General features: G+C 36.6%; 1 protein-coding gene across 2 annotated transcripts in view; it reads left to right on the top strand.

The window, feature by feature from the left end:
• The window catches only part of IL31RA (interleukin 31 receptor A), a 99,561-nt gene that overhangs the window by 23,422 nt on the left and 59,818 nt on the right, over nucleotides 1-16,321 (top strand). For both annotated transcript variants that reach the window (XM_070519647.1, XM_070519646.1), the window contains exons 3-4: nucleotides 1,437-1,554; nucleotides 4,671-4,852. In XM_070519647.1, coding sequence (XP_070375748.1) covers nucleotides 1,437-1,554; nucleotides 4,671-4,852 — 300 coding nt within the window. The remainder of the gene's footprint in view (nucleotides 1-1,436; nucleotides 1,555-4,670; nucleotides 4,853-16,321) is intronic.

The following is a 16,321-nucleotide window of genomic DNA, read 5'->3' as shown; positions in this document are numbered from 1 at the left end:
TGAGGCTTCTAGGCTACAGGCCTGTAACCTCCTCCAGGCTGTGCCTGGTGAAATAGGCCACCAGCCCAGATGGCCTTGGTTCATGAGACCCATCTATGTGTTTGTACTGCTCCACCAAGAACACTCACAACTGAGCCCTTTACTTTACCTTATTTTCATTTCCCCCCAACCCCTACAATATTTTACTTGTTAGAAGTGATGTGCCTTTCCCTACTTCCTGTCTGGTAGGGACTACCTTCCTAGAAGCATTAAAGCTTTGCTTTAACATCTGAAGGTAACTTAAGAAGTTGCCTTCCTCTCTCAAAAATGCCTAATTCTTAAGGCTATACTCTTACCAAAGGCTCAAAAAAAAGTTAGTTTGAGCCTCAGAGCTGAACATTGCCCTTGGTTTAAAATTGCCCTTAGTTCTTAATTGTGTTTATGTGTGCCTGGGTATGGTGAACCCCTTGGTCATCTGGTGAAGCCTGTAGACCGCTTCTCAAAATAATACTTGTAAATGCATAAATAAGATGTATAGGATTACAAAGGAACCCAACTATATTAAAACAACATTATCAAAATATTAAACAAATTTGTAACATAGTAATATATGTGTTTTTTTATTAACACATTAAATAAGAAGACCTCATAATTACCTTAATTTAGTAATAGTGACAATAGTATTTGATATTTCAAGGTATCTGCAACAACTGAAATATAACAGAAAGTAACTGTGATTTTTAATGGTGACAAAGTTACAAGTAGTGATGTTACTGTAGGTTGCTGACCACATTCATGATGGAAGGAATTTGTAAATGTCAACGATAGATTCAGGAAAAATAAAGATGCATAATTTTTCCTATTTAATTTCATGCACCCCTGAATTCTATCTCTGGACCCCTTGAGGGTCTAGATCCCTGTTCTAGAGGTAGCATCTGCTCTCTGTATGAAGGGATGGATATTATTGGATGGGGAACTAGAAGGAGAAAGATTTATAAGATATGAAAATACAGCTGAAGATATTTCAGAAATTTTCTCTTTTATACACTCTCCTGGTAAAAAATTATTGATAGATAAGGTCGAAGTGTGGCATAGTTCAACGTTTTGTATTTTTCTCTTCTCCCTACATCATCCATTGCCCAGTTATCCAGAGTGGTTTTATCATTTGATGCTTTACTTTGTATTTCACTAACACTTTGTATTTTCCCAGTGTCTTAATGTAATTTTTGCTCCTCAAATATTGCTTTTTTGAGTAAGAATGTAAAAATTAGAAATCCAGCTTTTCATAGGGAATAATTGAAGAGATTGAGTTAGACTTTTTTCCATGGACCTGATGAGGAGAATGTATTATACCTAGCAACTAACCAACAAATCCAGCTTTTGATTAGCTTATTTTCATCAAAATATTCAATGCTGGCAGTATTTATCATGTACTGAAGTTGTGTGTTTTATTTTAGTTCTGCTGGCTAAGCCTGAGAACATTTCTTGCATCTTCTACTATGAGAGAAATTTTACTTGCACCTGGAGTCCAGAAAAAGAAGCCAGTGATACATGGTACACAGTTAAGAGAACTTAGTAAGTACAGGAGCTTGTGTGCTCTCAGTGGGAGTAAGAGGGGAGGCGGAGGCTCCTGGCTCACTCATGATTCAAGTCACTTATGAAGTAAAATGTTTTCTCAGTTACAGCTTCTGGGTGACCACGATATGCATCCAGTGGTTGGGGTGATATCTTGGCTACTTGCAGCCATGCTGACAGGATCTGCAGCTACAGAGGGAGGGCGGGTATAGCTGCATGATGGCTTCCTCCTAGAGCTGCTGGATTGGCGAGAGTAGTCACCAGTGATAAGCACAGTGGAAAAATCTGTTTATTTACTATATTCAACTATATTCCTCCTCTTTCCAGAATGTGTTATAAACTGTCCATTATTCATGGATTCAGATATAGTAAATAGGGTTATAGACCCAAAACTAAGAGGCAGATCTACCTCAGACTGCTACTAATTTGCTATGTGACCCCTCTCAAACAATATTCCACCAGGACAGTGAATCCCAATTCTTCACTACCTCAAATATCCCTTTTTATTCTAATTCTATTATAATGTAAATATAAAATTTTTATTATAATCCTAGCCAAAAGCTAGATATTTTAGAGAGGGATTTTTTGAAATTTTTAAAATAGCTCTTGAAATGTCCTTCATGTTCCCCGAGGAATAAGGAAGCCCATGTTGGGGACTATTGAAAGATGATCTTTAAGTCTTTTCCATTCCAAAAAGAAAGTCTATAGTTCCAAGTTTTTGTTTTGTTTTGTTTTTGAATGCAAGATCTCATATATATTCCTTTTTTTTTCACTCCTTGGAAATTGGTAAGTGGTGTTGTAAGGAAAGGTCCACTTCATGTTTTACAGGAGAAGAAAGGAAAAGAAGTAAACAGTGTTCTTTGCAGCACTGGCATATCAATGAATATATCAGAGAGATGATTTAAAACAGGGGTTGGCAAACTTTTTCTGTAAAGGGGTAGATAGTAAATATTTTAGGCCTGGAGAGAGATGGGTTTTTGTCAAACTACTCAACACTATTTCTGTAGCAGGAAAGCTGCTATAGACAGTATGTAAAACATACAATGGAGCTGACTGTCCTAAATAAAACCTTATTTATGGACACTGTAACTTGAATTTCATATAATTTTCACATGCCACAAAATACTCTTCTTATTATTGTTTTCCCCCATCCATTTAACAATGTAAAACCTGTTCTTAGCCTGTGGGCCACACAAGAACAGGAGGTAGATTATATCTGACTTGCAGGCTATAGTTTGCTAACCCCTCCTTTAGAAAATAAGGATGATAAAAGCCCAATAATCCATAGTCCAAATGACTTATCTTCTCCCAGACTTGTTGGTTCTAAGCCCAATGTTGAATAGGAAGAGCCTGTAGAATGAAAATCTGTAAGCCTCAGTAGGTTTACTCCTATATTTCTGTTTTAAAGAGTCATTTCTTCCCCTGCCCCTCCGCTGCTTCCTTTGGATTGTCATTATTATTGCCAGCTGGTCATGTAGAAGCAGGAAACCCCTGGGTGTCCTAAGACCTATACACAGCCCCAGTTGATGACCCCAGGCCTGCTAGGTTCTCCAAGAGTCCCAGACTGGCTTGTATTTTTGTGATTTTATCACTGAGACCATCTCTTCCAAGCAGAATGGAAGGATTTCCTTGTGGTTAGTCAACTCTGAGGGTGGATTACAGTGGGTCAGTAGTATGAACAAAAACCTACTGATGCCCAGAAACAATAGGAATTGATTTTTCCTCAGAGAAGAAAAAGAGGGATTGGAATGCCTTCATGGAAGTAGTGGTTTTTGAACTGAAACTTGAACGATCTCTAGAGGTGTAGAAAAGGGATGAAGGAGTATTTCTCGAAGGTTCTAGCATGAATAAACACAAAAATATTCAACTATTATAATAGTACTAGTAGCAACAATATTACCTCACATTTAGACTACGTGCTTGACATTTTAAAAGTATTTTATATATATTAACTCCTTTCATCCTCAGAACAAACCTATGCTATAGGTATATTACTATTCTCATTATAGAGATGAGAAAACTACGGCACAAAGAGGTTGAGAAATTTGCCCAAGGCATAGGGTTAATAGGGGCAAAGCCAGGATTCAAACCTGGTCTGCTTCTAGAGCCTGTACTTGTAACCTGGACACAGCATTACCCTGGAGGCCGTTTCTGCACTGCACAATAACCGTAGAAAACCCTTGAGGTCCTTTCTACTTTCAAAATCCCATGATGCTGTGTGTCCAAGCTCTGCTCCCTCACCCCCTGCCCCAGCAAACAATGGCACCTTGTAAGAAGGGCCTCCTTTTCTGTTCTCAGCCTACTCCGTCTCCTACATAATCCCCAGGGCCACGTGCATGATAGCTATATCCACGCATGTGATTCCTACCAATATGAGTTCTTGTTGTCATTAAGTTACACCTTGGTAGGGTTTAAATTATCTATCTCTTTAGGAAAATAATTGTAATGAGTTTTCCAAAAACAATATATACCAGTGGCAAGAAATTCAATCTGAAAAATATAAAGAACATAAAATATCACCCCAGATCTTACCAACAAAGGTAACAATATTAACATTTTGATGATCTTTCCAGACATCTCTAAGAATAGTTATGTAAATATGTTTCTATAAATTTGAGCATTCTGTACATAATATGTATCCTGCTTTTTTTCATCAACAATTGAGCATGGGTATCTTTTCATATCAATAAATATAGATGTATTAAAAACTATCATTTTAAAATTTATCTATTTACCATAATTTATTTAACAAATCGACTTTGATTTTATTTTTTAAGAATAAGTTCTCAAGGCTAGAATCTTGGATTTTCAGGGGTCTAGTCATTATTTTTTATCAATAGGAAATGCATTATGAGTGTAGCTTTTGATAGACTCATAGGGTTTCAAGGAGGTCTCCACGGTTCATAGCAACTCAGGTAGGCAGGAAGCAGGTAATTTTTATCTCTCTTTGGAGGTGAGGAAGGAGTTTGGAGACAGGGACACTAAATTCTGGACTATACACTTCGCAAGAGAAACCCAGAGTGAAACTAACAAATATGTGTTTAATATATTAAGTATGGCTAATATATTCCAAACTGCTGTACTAAAGTTGTGTTGAATAACTTTTTCCTTCAAAGCTGTTTTGGACGTAAAAGTGATCATTGTACTACTGGTAATTCTACAAGTACAGCTCGTACCTCATGCTCTTTTTATCCTCCACCAATAACAATACCAGATAATTACACCATTCAAGTGGAAGCTCAAAATGCAGACGGTATAATTAAATCTGATATAACACAATGGAGATTAGATACCATAGGTAAGTGTCATTTGATATTCTTATATACTTTTATTAAGAGATACCCCCTTCTTTTTTCTTTTTAAAGAGATATCTGTGGACTCAAAAGTAGACTCAAAGTTCAAAGATATAGTAGGTGTGTATTATGGATATACAGAAAATTTGTTTTCTTATTGAAGAAGGAAGAGAGAGATGGAGGAAAGGAGGGGAAAAGGAAGGAAGAAAGGAAAGAAGGAAAAAAGGAAGGAGAGAAGGAATTGATCAATGAAAAACAAGGCATGAGAAGAAACATTTTTGCTGGTCCCTGATTTCCTCTTGCAGTTTGTACCATAAATTGTACTCAAAGAAACAGAGTTTTTCCCCTCAAAATATCATTGCTCATGTAGGAAAAGAGAGTAAAACTCTTATTTTAAAAAATAATCTTACTGGGGCTGGCCCTGTGGCCGAGTGGTTAAGTTCGCGCACTCTGCTGTAGGCGGCCCAGTGTTTCGTTGGTTTGAATCCTGGGTGCGGACATGGCACTGCTCATCAAACCACGCTGAAGCAGCGTCCCACATGCCACAACTAGAAGGACCCACAACGAAGAATATACAACTATGTACCAGGGGACTTTGGGGAGAAAAAGGAAAAAATAAAAATCTTAAAAAAAAAAAGTAATAATCTTACTAATTCTTACCTTTTTAATTCTTTTTCAGACACTTGTTTTCACCATATTTATTCCACCATATTTCACCAATTATATCTTTATTAAGATATAATTCACATGCCATTTAAAAGTTCACCTTTTAAAAATGACAATTCACTGTTTTTTTTAAATCATATTCACAAAGTTGTGCAAACGTCATCAGTATCTAATTCCAGAACCTTTTCATCACCCCCAAAAGAAACTTCATACCCATAATAGCCAGTCCCCAGTACTTTATTTCTCCCTTCCCCCAACCTTTGGCAACCACTAGTCTATTTTCTGTCTTTATGGATTTGCCTGTTTTTGACATTTTATATAAATGCAATGATACAATATGTGGTCTTTGGATCTGATTTATTTCACTTAGCATAATGTTTTCAAGGTTCAGCCATGTTGTAGCATTTATCAGTATTTTAGTCCTTTTCATAGCTGAATAATATTCTACCGTAGGGATATACCACATTTTGTTCATCTATACATCAGTTGATCAACATTTGGGTTGTTTCCACTTTTTGGTTATTATGAATAATACTGTTATGAATATTTGTGTACAAGTTCTGTGTGGACATATGTTTCAATTCCCTTAGATACATACCTAGTGAAATTGCTGGGTAATAATGATAACTCTGTCTTTAGCTTTTTGAAGAACTGCCAAACTTTATGAAAGTGGCTGCACCATTTTACATTCCCACCAGAAATTTATAAAGGTTCCAACTTCTCCATATCCTCAACACTAGATATTGCCTGTCTTTTTGATTATAGCCATCCTAGTATGTTTGAAGTGGTATCTCAATATGGTTCTGATTTGCATTTACCTAATGACTAATGATGTTGAGCATCTTTTCATGTGCTAATTTGCCATTTGTATATCTTCTTTAGAGAAATATTTATCCAAATCCTTTACCGATTTTTAGGTTGTGCTGTCTTTTTATTGTTAAGTTTTAAGAGCTGTTTATCTATTCTAGGTACAAGTTCCTTATCAGATATATGATTTGCAAATATTTTCTCCCTTTCTGTGGGTTGTCTTTTCAATATCTTTATTTTCATTGAGGCCACATTGATTTATATCATTATATAAATTTCAGGTGTACATCATTAAATTTCAGCTTCTGTATAGACTGCATTGTGCTCACCACCAAAGGTCTAGTTGCTATCTGTCACCATACACATGTGCCTCTTTACCCCTTTCACTCTCCCCCTACCTCCTTCCCCTCTGGTAACCACCAATCTGTTCTTCGTATCTATGTGTTTGTTTATCTTCCATATATAAGTGAAGTCGTATGGTAATTGTCTTTCTCCATCTAACTTATTTTGCTTAGCATGATACCCTCAAAGTTCCTCCATGTTGTTGCAAATGGCAAGATTTCATCTTTTTTATGGCTGAGTACTATTCCATTGTATATGTATACCATCTTATCTTTGTCCCTTCATCTGTTGAGGGGCACTTAAGTTGCTTCCATATCTTGGCTATTGTGAATAATGCTGCAGTCAACATAGGGATGCATATTTCTTTTTGAATTAGTGTTTTTGTATTCTTTTGATAAATACCCAGAAGTGGAATAGCTGGATCATACGGTATTTCTATTTTTAATTTTTGAGAACTCTCCATACTGTTTTCCATAGTGGCTGCACCACTTTGCGTTCCTACCAGCAGTGTACTAGAGTTCCTTTTTATCCACATCTTCTGCAACACTTATTTCTTATATTTTTAATAGTAGCCATTTGTAATCAGTGATGTTAAACATCTTTTCATGTGCCTGTTGGCCATCTGTATATCTTCTTTGGAAAAATGTCTGTTCATATCCTCTGCCCATTTTTTGATCGGGTTGTTTGGTTTTTTGTTGTTGAGTTGTATGAGTTCTTTATATATTTTGGAAATTAACTCCTTATCAGATATATGATTTGCAAATATTTTCTCCAAGTTGTTGAGTTGTCTTTTCATTTTATCAATGGTTTCATTTGCCTTGCAGAAGCTTTTTAGGTTGAGGTATTACCATTTGTTTATTTTTTATTTTGTTTTCCTTGCCTGAGGAGACGTGATATTCAAAAAGATGCTGCTAAGACCCATGTCAGAGAGCAAATGGCCTATGTTTTCTTCTAGTAGTTTTATGGTTTCACATCTTACCTTCAAGACTTTAATCCATTTTGAGTTAATGTTTGTGTATGGTGTAAGATAATGGTCTTCTTTCATTCTTTTGCATGGGGCTGACCAGTTTTCCCAGCATCATTTGTTGAAGAGATTTTCCTTTCTTCATTGTATGTTCTCAGCTTCTTTGTTGAAAATTAGCTTTCCATAGATGTATTGGTTTATTTTTGTGCTCTCTGTTCTGTTCCATTGATCTGGGTGTCTGTTTTTCTCACAGTGGTGGGCTGTTTTGATTACTATAACTTTGTAGTATACTTTAAAATCAGGAAGTATGATACCTCTAGCTTTCTTCTTTTTTCTCAGGGTTACTTTGGCAATTTGGGGTCTTTTGTTGTTCCATATAAATTTTAGGATTCCTTGTTCTATTTCTGTGAAAAATGCCATTGGAATTCTGAATGAGATTGCATTGAATCTGTAGATTGCTTTAGGTAATATGGACATTTTACCTTTGTTAATTCTTCTAATCCATGAGCATGGAATAGCTTTCCATTTCTTCATATCTTCTTCCATTTCTTTCACTTATATATTATAGTTTTCAGTGTACAGGTCTTTCACCTCCTTCGTTAAATTTATTCCTAGGTATTTTATTCTTTTGATGTGATTGTAAATAGGATTATATTCTTGATTTCTCTTTCTGCTAGTTTATTGTTACTGTATAGAAATGTGACCGATTTTTGTATGTTGATTTTATACCCTGAAACTTTATTTGTTAATTATTTCTAATCGTTTTTGGGTGGATGTTTTAGAATTTTCTGTGTATAGAATCATGTCATCTGCAAATAGTGACAGTTTTACTTCTTCCTTTCCAATTTGGATCCCTTTTATTTCTTTTTCTTGCCTAATTGCTCAGACTAGGACTTCCTATATTATGTTGAATAAGAGTGGTGAAAGTGGGCATCCTTTTCTTGTTCCTCTTCTTAGAGGAATAGCTTTCAGTTTTTCATCACTGAGTATGATGTTGGCTGTGGATTTATCATATATGGCCTTTATTATGAAGCACTTTCCTTCTACACCCATTTTATTGATAGTTTATATCATAAATGGTTGTAGAATCTTGTCCAGTTTTTTCTCTGCATCTATTGAGATGATTGTGTGATTTTTATTCTTCATTTTGTTAATTTGGTATATCACATTGATTGCTTTGTGGATGTTGCATCCCTGCGTCCCTGGAATAAATCCCACTTGTTTGTTGTGTATGATCCTTTTAATGTACTGTTGTATTTTATTTGCTAATATTTTGTTGAGGATTTTTGCATCCATGTTTATCAGTGATATTGGCCTATAATTTTCCTTTTTTATGTTATCCTTGTCTGGTTTTGGTATCAGGGTAATGCTGGCCTTATAAAATGAGTCCCATCCTATTCAAGTTTTTGGAAAAGTATGAGAAGGATAAGAATTAAATTTCTGAGTGTTTGGTAGAATTCACCAGAGAAGCTGTCTGATCCTTGACTTTCGTGGGAGAATTTTTTCTTTCTTTTTGTTCGGTGAGGAAGATTCTCCCTGAGCTAACATTCATTGCCAATTTTCCTTTTTTTTTTGCTCAAGGAAGATTAGCCCTGAGCTAACATCTGTGCCAGTCTTCCTCTATTTTGTATGTGGGATACCTCCACAGCATGGCTGATGAGTGGAGCAAGTCCGTGCCTGGGATCCAAACCCGCAAACCTGGGCCACCAAAACAGAGCCTGCAGAACTTTAACCACTCAGTCATGGGGCTGGCCCCAGGGAGATTTTTGATTTCTGTTTCAGTCTCTCTCTTTGTGATTAGTCTAGTCAGATTGTCTATTTCTTCTTGAGTCAGTTTTGGGAGGTTGTATGATTCTAATAATTTATTCATTTCTTCTAGGTTATCCAATTTGTTGGTGTATAGTTTTTCATAGTATTCTCTTATAATTCTTTGTATTTATATGGTATCCATTGTAATTTCTCCTCTTTCATTTATGATTTTATTGATTTGAGCCTGCTCTCTTTTTTTCCTACTGAGTCTAGTTGAGAGTTTGTCAATTTTGTTTGTCTTTTCAAAGAACCAGTTCTTAGTTTCATTGATCCTTTCTATTGTCTTTTTAGTCTCTATTTCATTTATTTCTTCTCTGATTTTTAGTATTTCCTTTCTTGTATGTGTTGGGGATTCATTTGTTCTTCTTTTTCTAGTTCTTTTATGTGTAGTGTTAGATTGTTTGAGATTTTTCTTGTTTGTTGAGATAGGCCTGTATTGCTGTAGATGTCCCTCTTTTTTTTTTTTATTGAGTTAATGATAGGTTACAATCTTGTGAAATTTCAGTTGTACATTAATGTTTGTCATTCATGTTGTAGGTGCACCACTTCACCCTTTGTGCCCACCCCCCACCCCACCTTTCCCCTGGTATCCACTAAACTGTTCTTAGTCCACATTTTTAAATTCCTCATATGAGTGGAGTCATACACAGATTATCCTTCTCTAGCTGGCTTATTTCACTTAACATAATTCCCTCAAGGTCCATCCATGTTATTGCAAATGGAATGATTTTGTTCTGTTTTGCAGCTGAGTAGTATTCTATTGTATATATGTACCACATCTTCTTTATCCATTTGTCTGTTGATGGGCACTTAGGTTGCTTCCATGTCTTGGCTATTGTAAATAATGCTGCAATGAACATTGGGGTACATAGGACTTTTGGGATTGCTGACTTCAAGCTCTTTGGATAAATACCCAGTAGTGGGATGGCTGGATCGTATGGTAGTTCTATTTTTAATTTTTTGAGGAATCTCCATACTGTTTTCCATAGTGGCTGCACCAGTTTGCATTCCCACCAGAAGTGTATGAGGGTTCCTTTTTCTCCACAACCTCTCCAACATTTGTTGCTATTAGTTTTAGATATTTTTGTCATTCTAATGGGTGTAAGGTGATATCTTAGTGTAGTTTTGATTTGCATTTCCTTGATGATCAGCGATGATGAGCATCTTTTCATGTGCCTATTGGCCATCCGTATATCTTCTTTGGAGAAATGTCTGTTCATTTCTCCAGCCCATTTTTTTATTGAGTTGTTTGATTTTTTGTTGTTGAGTTGTGAGAGTTCTTTATATATTATGGATATTAAGCCTTTGTCAGATATATGACTTGCAAATATTTTTTCCCAGTTAGTGGGTTGTTTTTTTGTTTCCATCCTGTTTTCATTTGCCTTGAAGAAGCTCTTTAGTCTGATGAAGTCCCATTTGTTTATTCTTTCTATTGTTTCCCTTCTCTGAGAAGGCATGGTGTCTGAAAAGATCCTTTTAATACTGATGTCAAAGAGAGTACTGCCTACATTTTCTTCTAGAAGCCTTATGGTTTCAGGTCTGACCTTTAGGTCTTTGATCCATTTTGAGTTTATTTTGGTGAATGGTGAAAAAGAATGGTCAATTTTCATTCTTTTACATGTGGCTTTCCAGTTTTCCCAGCACCATTTGTTGAAAAGACTTTCCTTTCTCCATTGTATGCCCTCAGCTCCTTTGTCAAAGATAAGCTGTCCATAGATGTGTGGTTTTATTTCTGGGCTTTCAATTCTGTTCCATTGATCCGTGCACCTGTTTTTGTACCAGTACCATGCTGTTTTGATTACTGTAGCTTTGTAGTATGTTTTGAAGTCAGGGATTGTGATGCCTCCCGTTTTGTTCTTTTTTCTCAGGATTGCTTTAGCAATTCGGGTTCTTTTGTTGCCCCGTATAAATTTTAGGATTCTTTGTTCTAATTCTGTAAAGAATGTCATGGGGATTCTGATTGGGATGGCATTGAATCTGTAGATTGCTTTAGGTAGAATGGACATTTTAATTATGTTTATTCTTCCAATCCATGTACATGGAATGTCTTTCCATCTCCTTATGTCGTCATCCAATTCTCTCAGAAAGGCCTTGTAATTTTCATTGTACAGGTCCTTCACTTCCTTAGTTAAATTTACCCCATGGTATTTTATTCTTTGTGTTGTGATTGTGAATGGTATTGTATTCTTGAGTTCTTTTTCTGTTAGTTCGTTATTGGAGTATAGAAATGCTACTGATTTATGCAAATTGATTTTGTACCCTGCAACTTTGCTGTAGTTGTTGATTACTTCTAAGAGTTTTCCAATGGATTCTTTGGGGTTTTCTATATATAAGATCATGTCGTCTGCAAACAGCGAGAGTTTCGCTTCTTCCCTCCCTATTTGGATTCCTTTTATTCCTTTTTCTTGCCTGATTGCTCTGGCCAGGACCTCCAGTACTCTGTTGAATAAGAGTGGTGATAGAGGGCATCCTTGTCTCGTTCCTCTTTTCAGGGGGATGGCGTTCAGTTTTTGCCCATTGAGTATGATGTTGGCTATGGGTTTGTCATATATGGCCTTTATTATGTTGAGGTAGTTTCCTTCTATGCCCATTTTGTTCAGAGTTTTTATCATAAATGGCTGTTGGATCTTGTCAAATGCCTTCTCTGCATCTATTGAGATGATCGTGTGGTTTTTATTCCTCAATTTGTTGATGTAGTGTATCACGTTGATTGATTTGCGGATGTTGAACCATCCCTGAGTCCCTGGTATGAATCCCACCTGATCATGATGTATGATCCTTTTGATGAATTGCTGAATTCTGGTTGCCAAAATTTTGTTTAGAATTTTTGCATCTATGTTCATCAGTGATATTGGCCTGTAGTTTTCTGTTTTCATGGTGTCCTTGTCTGGTTTTGGTATCAGCATGATGTTGGCCTCATAGAATGTGTGAGGAAGTGTTCCATCTTCCCTAATTTTTTGGAATAGCTTGAAAAGGATAGGTATTAAATCCTCTCTGAAAGTTTGGTAGAATTCCCCAGGAAAGCCATCTGGTCCTGAGGTTTTATTCTTTGGGATGTTTTTGATTGCTGTTTCAATCTCTTTCCTTGTGATTGGTCTGTTCAAATTGTCTGCCTCTTCTTGAGTGAGCTTTGGGAGATTGTAGGAGTCCAAGAATTTATCCATTTCCTCTAGGTTATCCATTCTGTTGGCATATAGTTTTTCATAGTATTCTCTTATAATCCGTTGTATTTCTGCAGAGTCTGTTGTTATTTCTCCTCTTTCATTTCTGATTTTGTTTATTGAGCTTTCTCCCTTCTTTTCTTTGTAAGTCTGGCTAGGGGTTTGTCAATTTTATTTATCTTCTCAAAAAAACAGCTTTTTGTTTCATTGATCCTTTCTACTGCCTTTTTCATTTCAATAGTATTTATTTCTGCTCTGATTTTTATTATTTCTCTCCTTCTGCTGACTTTGGGCTTTATTTGTTCTTTTTCCTCTAGTTCACTTAGGTGTAGTTTAAGATTACTTATTTGGGATTTTTCTTGTTTGTTAAGATGTGCCTGTATTGCAATGAATTTTCCTCTTAATACAACTTTTGCTGTATCCCGTATGAGTTGGTATGGCATGCCATCATTTTCATTTGTTTCCAGGTATTTTTTGATTTCTTCTTTAATTTCTTCAATGATCCATTGCTTGTTCAGTAGTGTGTTGTTTAGTCTCCACATCTTTGTGCCTTTCTCAGCTTTTTTCTTGTAATTAGTTTCTAGCCTTATAACATTATGATCGGAGAAGATGCTTGTTATTATTTCAATTTTTTTAAATTTGTAGAGGCTTGCCTTGTTTCCCAACATATGGTGTATCCTTGAGAATGTTCCATGTGCACTTGAGAAGAATGTGTATTCAGCTCTTTTAGGGTGAAGTGATCTATATATGTCTATTAAGTCCAATTGTTTTAGTTTTTCATTTAATTCCACTATTTCCTTGTTGATTTTCTGTCTGGGTGATCTATCCATTGATGTGAGTGGGGTGTTGAGGTCCCCTATTATTATTGTGTTGTTTTTAACATCTTCCTTTAGGTCTGTTAATAGTTGCTTTATGAATCTTGGTGCTCCTGTGTTGGGTGCATAGATATTTATAAGCGTTATTTCTTCTTGAAGAAGTGTCCCTTTGATTGTTATATATTGTCCCTCTGTGTCTCTCTTTACCTGTCTTATTTTGAAATCCACTTTGTCTGATATAAGAATTGCAACACCTGCCTTTTTTTTTCTTGCTATTAGCTTGAAGTATTGTCCTCCACCCCTTCACCCTGAGCCTGTGTTTTGTCCTTGGGCCTGAGGTATGTTTCTTGGAGGCAACAAATTGTTGGATCTTGTTCTTTAATCCATTTTGCCACTCTTTGTCTTTTTATTGGAGAGTTCAATCCGTTTACATTGAGAGTGATTATTGATGCATGTGGACTTAATGCTGTCAATCTGTCGCTCATTATCTTGTTTTCCTGCATTTCTTTTCCTGTGTGCTTTAGCCTACCCATTTAATACTGCAATTTCTTATGCTGGGTTTCTTAGATTTTTCCTTATTTATGATTTGTGACTCTGTTCTGTATTTTATTTTAGTGTCTACCCTGAAGTTTGTATTTAGAATCTCATGTATAATATAGTCTATTCTCTGGTGGTCTCTTACTTACATGGCCAATACTGATTTAGACCCTTTGCTCTTCCCCTCTTAAATAATTATTTTCATTTCTTATTCCAACTCATGTTATGAATTTGTAGTTAGAGTGATAAGATCGTCCTTGGTTTGGTAGTCCCCTTACATTTACCCTAATGCTATAGTTGAATATTTGCTATCCTGTTCTGGTTCTACCCATCGGTCTCCCTAGTCTGTGGATTGTGACCCCTTTCTCCCTTTTTTCTTTTTTCAGGTATGAGAGCCTTCTTGAGGATTTCTTGTAGTGGAGGGCTTTTAGTTACAAATTCCCTTAACTTTTGTTTGTCTGGAAAAGATTTAATTTCTCCCTCATATCTGAAGGAAATTCTTGCTGGATAGAGTATTCTTGGCTGAAGATTTTTATCTTTTAAAGCTTTGAATATGTCACTCCATTCTCTCCTAGCTTGTAAGGTTTCTGTAGAGAAATCCGCTGAAAGTCTGATAGGGGCTCCTTTATAGGTTATTCTCTTCTTTTTTCTTACTTCCCTGAGTATTCTTTCTTTATATTTCCTTCTTGCCAATTGTACTACTATGTGCCTTGCAGTAGGTCTTTTTACATTGACAAATATAGGAGATCTGAAAGCTTCCTCTACATACATTTCTCCATCAATCCCTAGATTTGGGAAGTTCTCTTCAATAATTTCATTAAGCACACTTTCTGCTTCATTTTCCTTTTCCACGTTCTTGGGAATTCCTATGATCCTTAAGTTCTCACTCCTCATTGAATCCACTATCTCTCGGAGATTTTCTCGTTTTTTTTTTAACTCTTAGTTCTCTTTCTTCCTCTGTCTGGAGCCATTCAGCCTGTCTGTCTTCAATTATGTTAATTTGCTCTTCTATGGTGTCTACACGGTCATTCAGGGAATCCGTATTCTGTTTTATATGGTCCATTGTGTTTTTCATCTCTAGTAATTTTGTTTGATTCTTCTTTATGATTTCAGTCTCTTTTGTGAAGTAACTCCAGAACTCATTGGCTTGTTTCTCTGTCTTTCTCTCTACCTCATTGAGTTTTTTGATTATAGCTGCTCTGAACTCATTATCACTTAGTTTACCTAATTCCAAGTCCTCAGGACTTAATTCTATGTTTTTATTGTTTTCCTTCTGGTCTGGGGCTTTTATAAAGTGCTGGATGGTAGAGGAGCGTTTTTTTCACATGGTGGTAGAATTCGGTTGCAGTTACAGTCTGTTGCCACTAGATGGGGGTTGAGAGCGGCGAGTTCTGAGCTCTCTGCCTTCGGGCAAGATGGCAGCGCCCAGTGCGCTTTGCCGGGAGGGAGAGGCTGCTATTCTTGCATGCTGATCTGGATTCAGATCAGTTCTGTTCTCTGATCTCCCAAGGCCCTGGGTTTATGGGGTCCCCGCACACGGAAGCTTTCCCCCGTCAGTGGGTTTCCACTGAACCAGCGTCAGGAGTCCTGGATGATCCCCCGGTCACGCGGCCCCTCCCCCACTCCTTCCCGGACCCATGCAGCAGGGATCGCAGACTCTAGGGGGGGAGTGACGTTTTCTCCTACCTGTTACAGCACCTCCGAGGCTGTTAGCAAGGTTTATGATCTCCGCCTTCTTGGTATTGTAGGTCTCTAATGTGTTGGCATTAGATTTATTCTCTGAAATTCAGTTTTTCCAATCCTTTCTTTTATTTTGGAGGGGAGAGAATCCCGGGTCAGCTCATCCCGCCATTTTGCTCCTCCCCTTCTCCTGTAGATGTCCCTCTTAATACTGCTTTTGCTGCATCGCATAGATTTTTGTATATTGTGTTTTCATTTTCATTTGTCTCCAGGTATTTTTTTATTTCTCCTTTGATTTCTTCCTTGATCCAGTAGTTGTTCAGTAGCATGTTGTTTAATCTCCACATGTTTGATTTTTCTAGCTTTTTTCTTGTGATTGATTTCTAGCTTCATACCATTGTGGTTGGAAAAGATGCTTGATGTGATTTTGATCTTCTTAAATTTATTGAGACTTGTTTTCCCACCCAACATATGGTCTATCTTTGAGAATGTTCCATGTGTACTTGGGAAGAATGTGTATTCTGTTGCTTTTGGATGGAATGTCCTATATATCTGTATTAAGTTCATCTGGTCTAGTTTTTCACTTAAGGCCAATGTGCCCTTGTCGACTCTGGATGATCTATCCATTGATGTTAGTGGGGTATTAACGTCCCCTACTATTATTGTGTTGCTGTCAATTTCTCCCTTTAGGTC

The sequence above is a fragment of the Equus asinus genome, chromosome 10, assembly GCF_041296235.1.
Source record: "Equus asinus isolate D_3611 breed Donkey chromosome 10, EquAss-T2T_v2, whole genome shotgun sequence".
Taxonomy (NCBI): domain Eukaryota; kingdom Metazoa; phylum Chordata; class Mammalia; order Perissodactyla; family Equidae; genus Equus; species Equus asinus.
The sequence above is the reverse complement of the archived record's forward strand: the minus strand, read 5'-3'. Positions and strand labels throughout refer to the sequence as shown.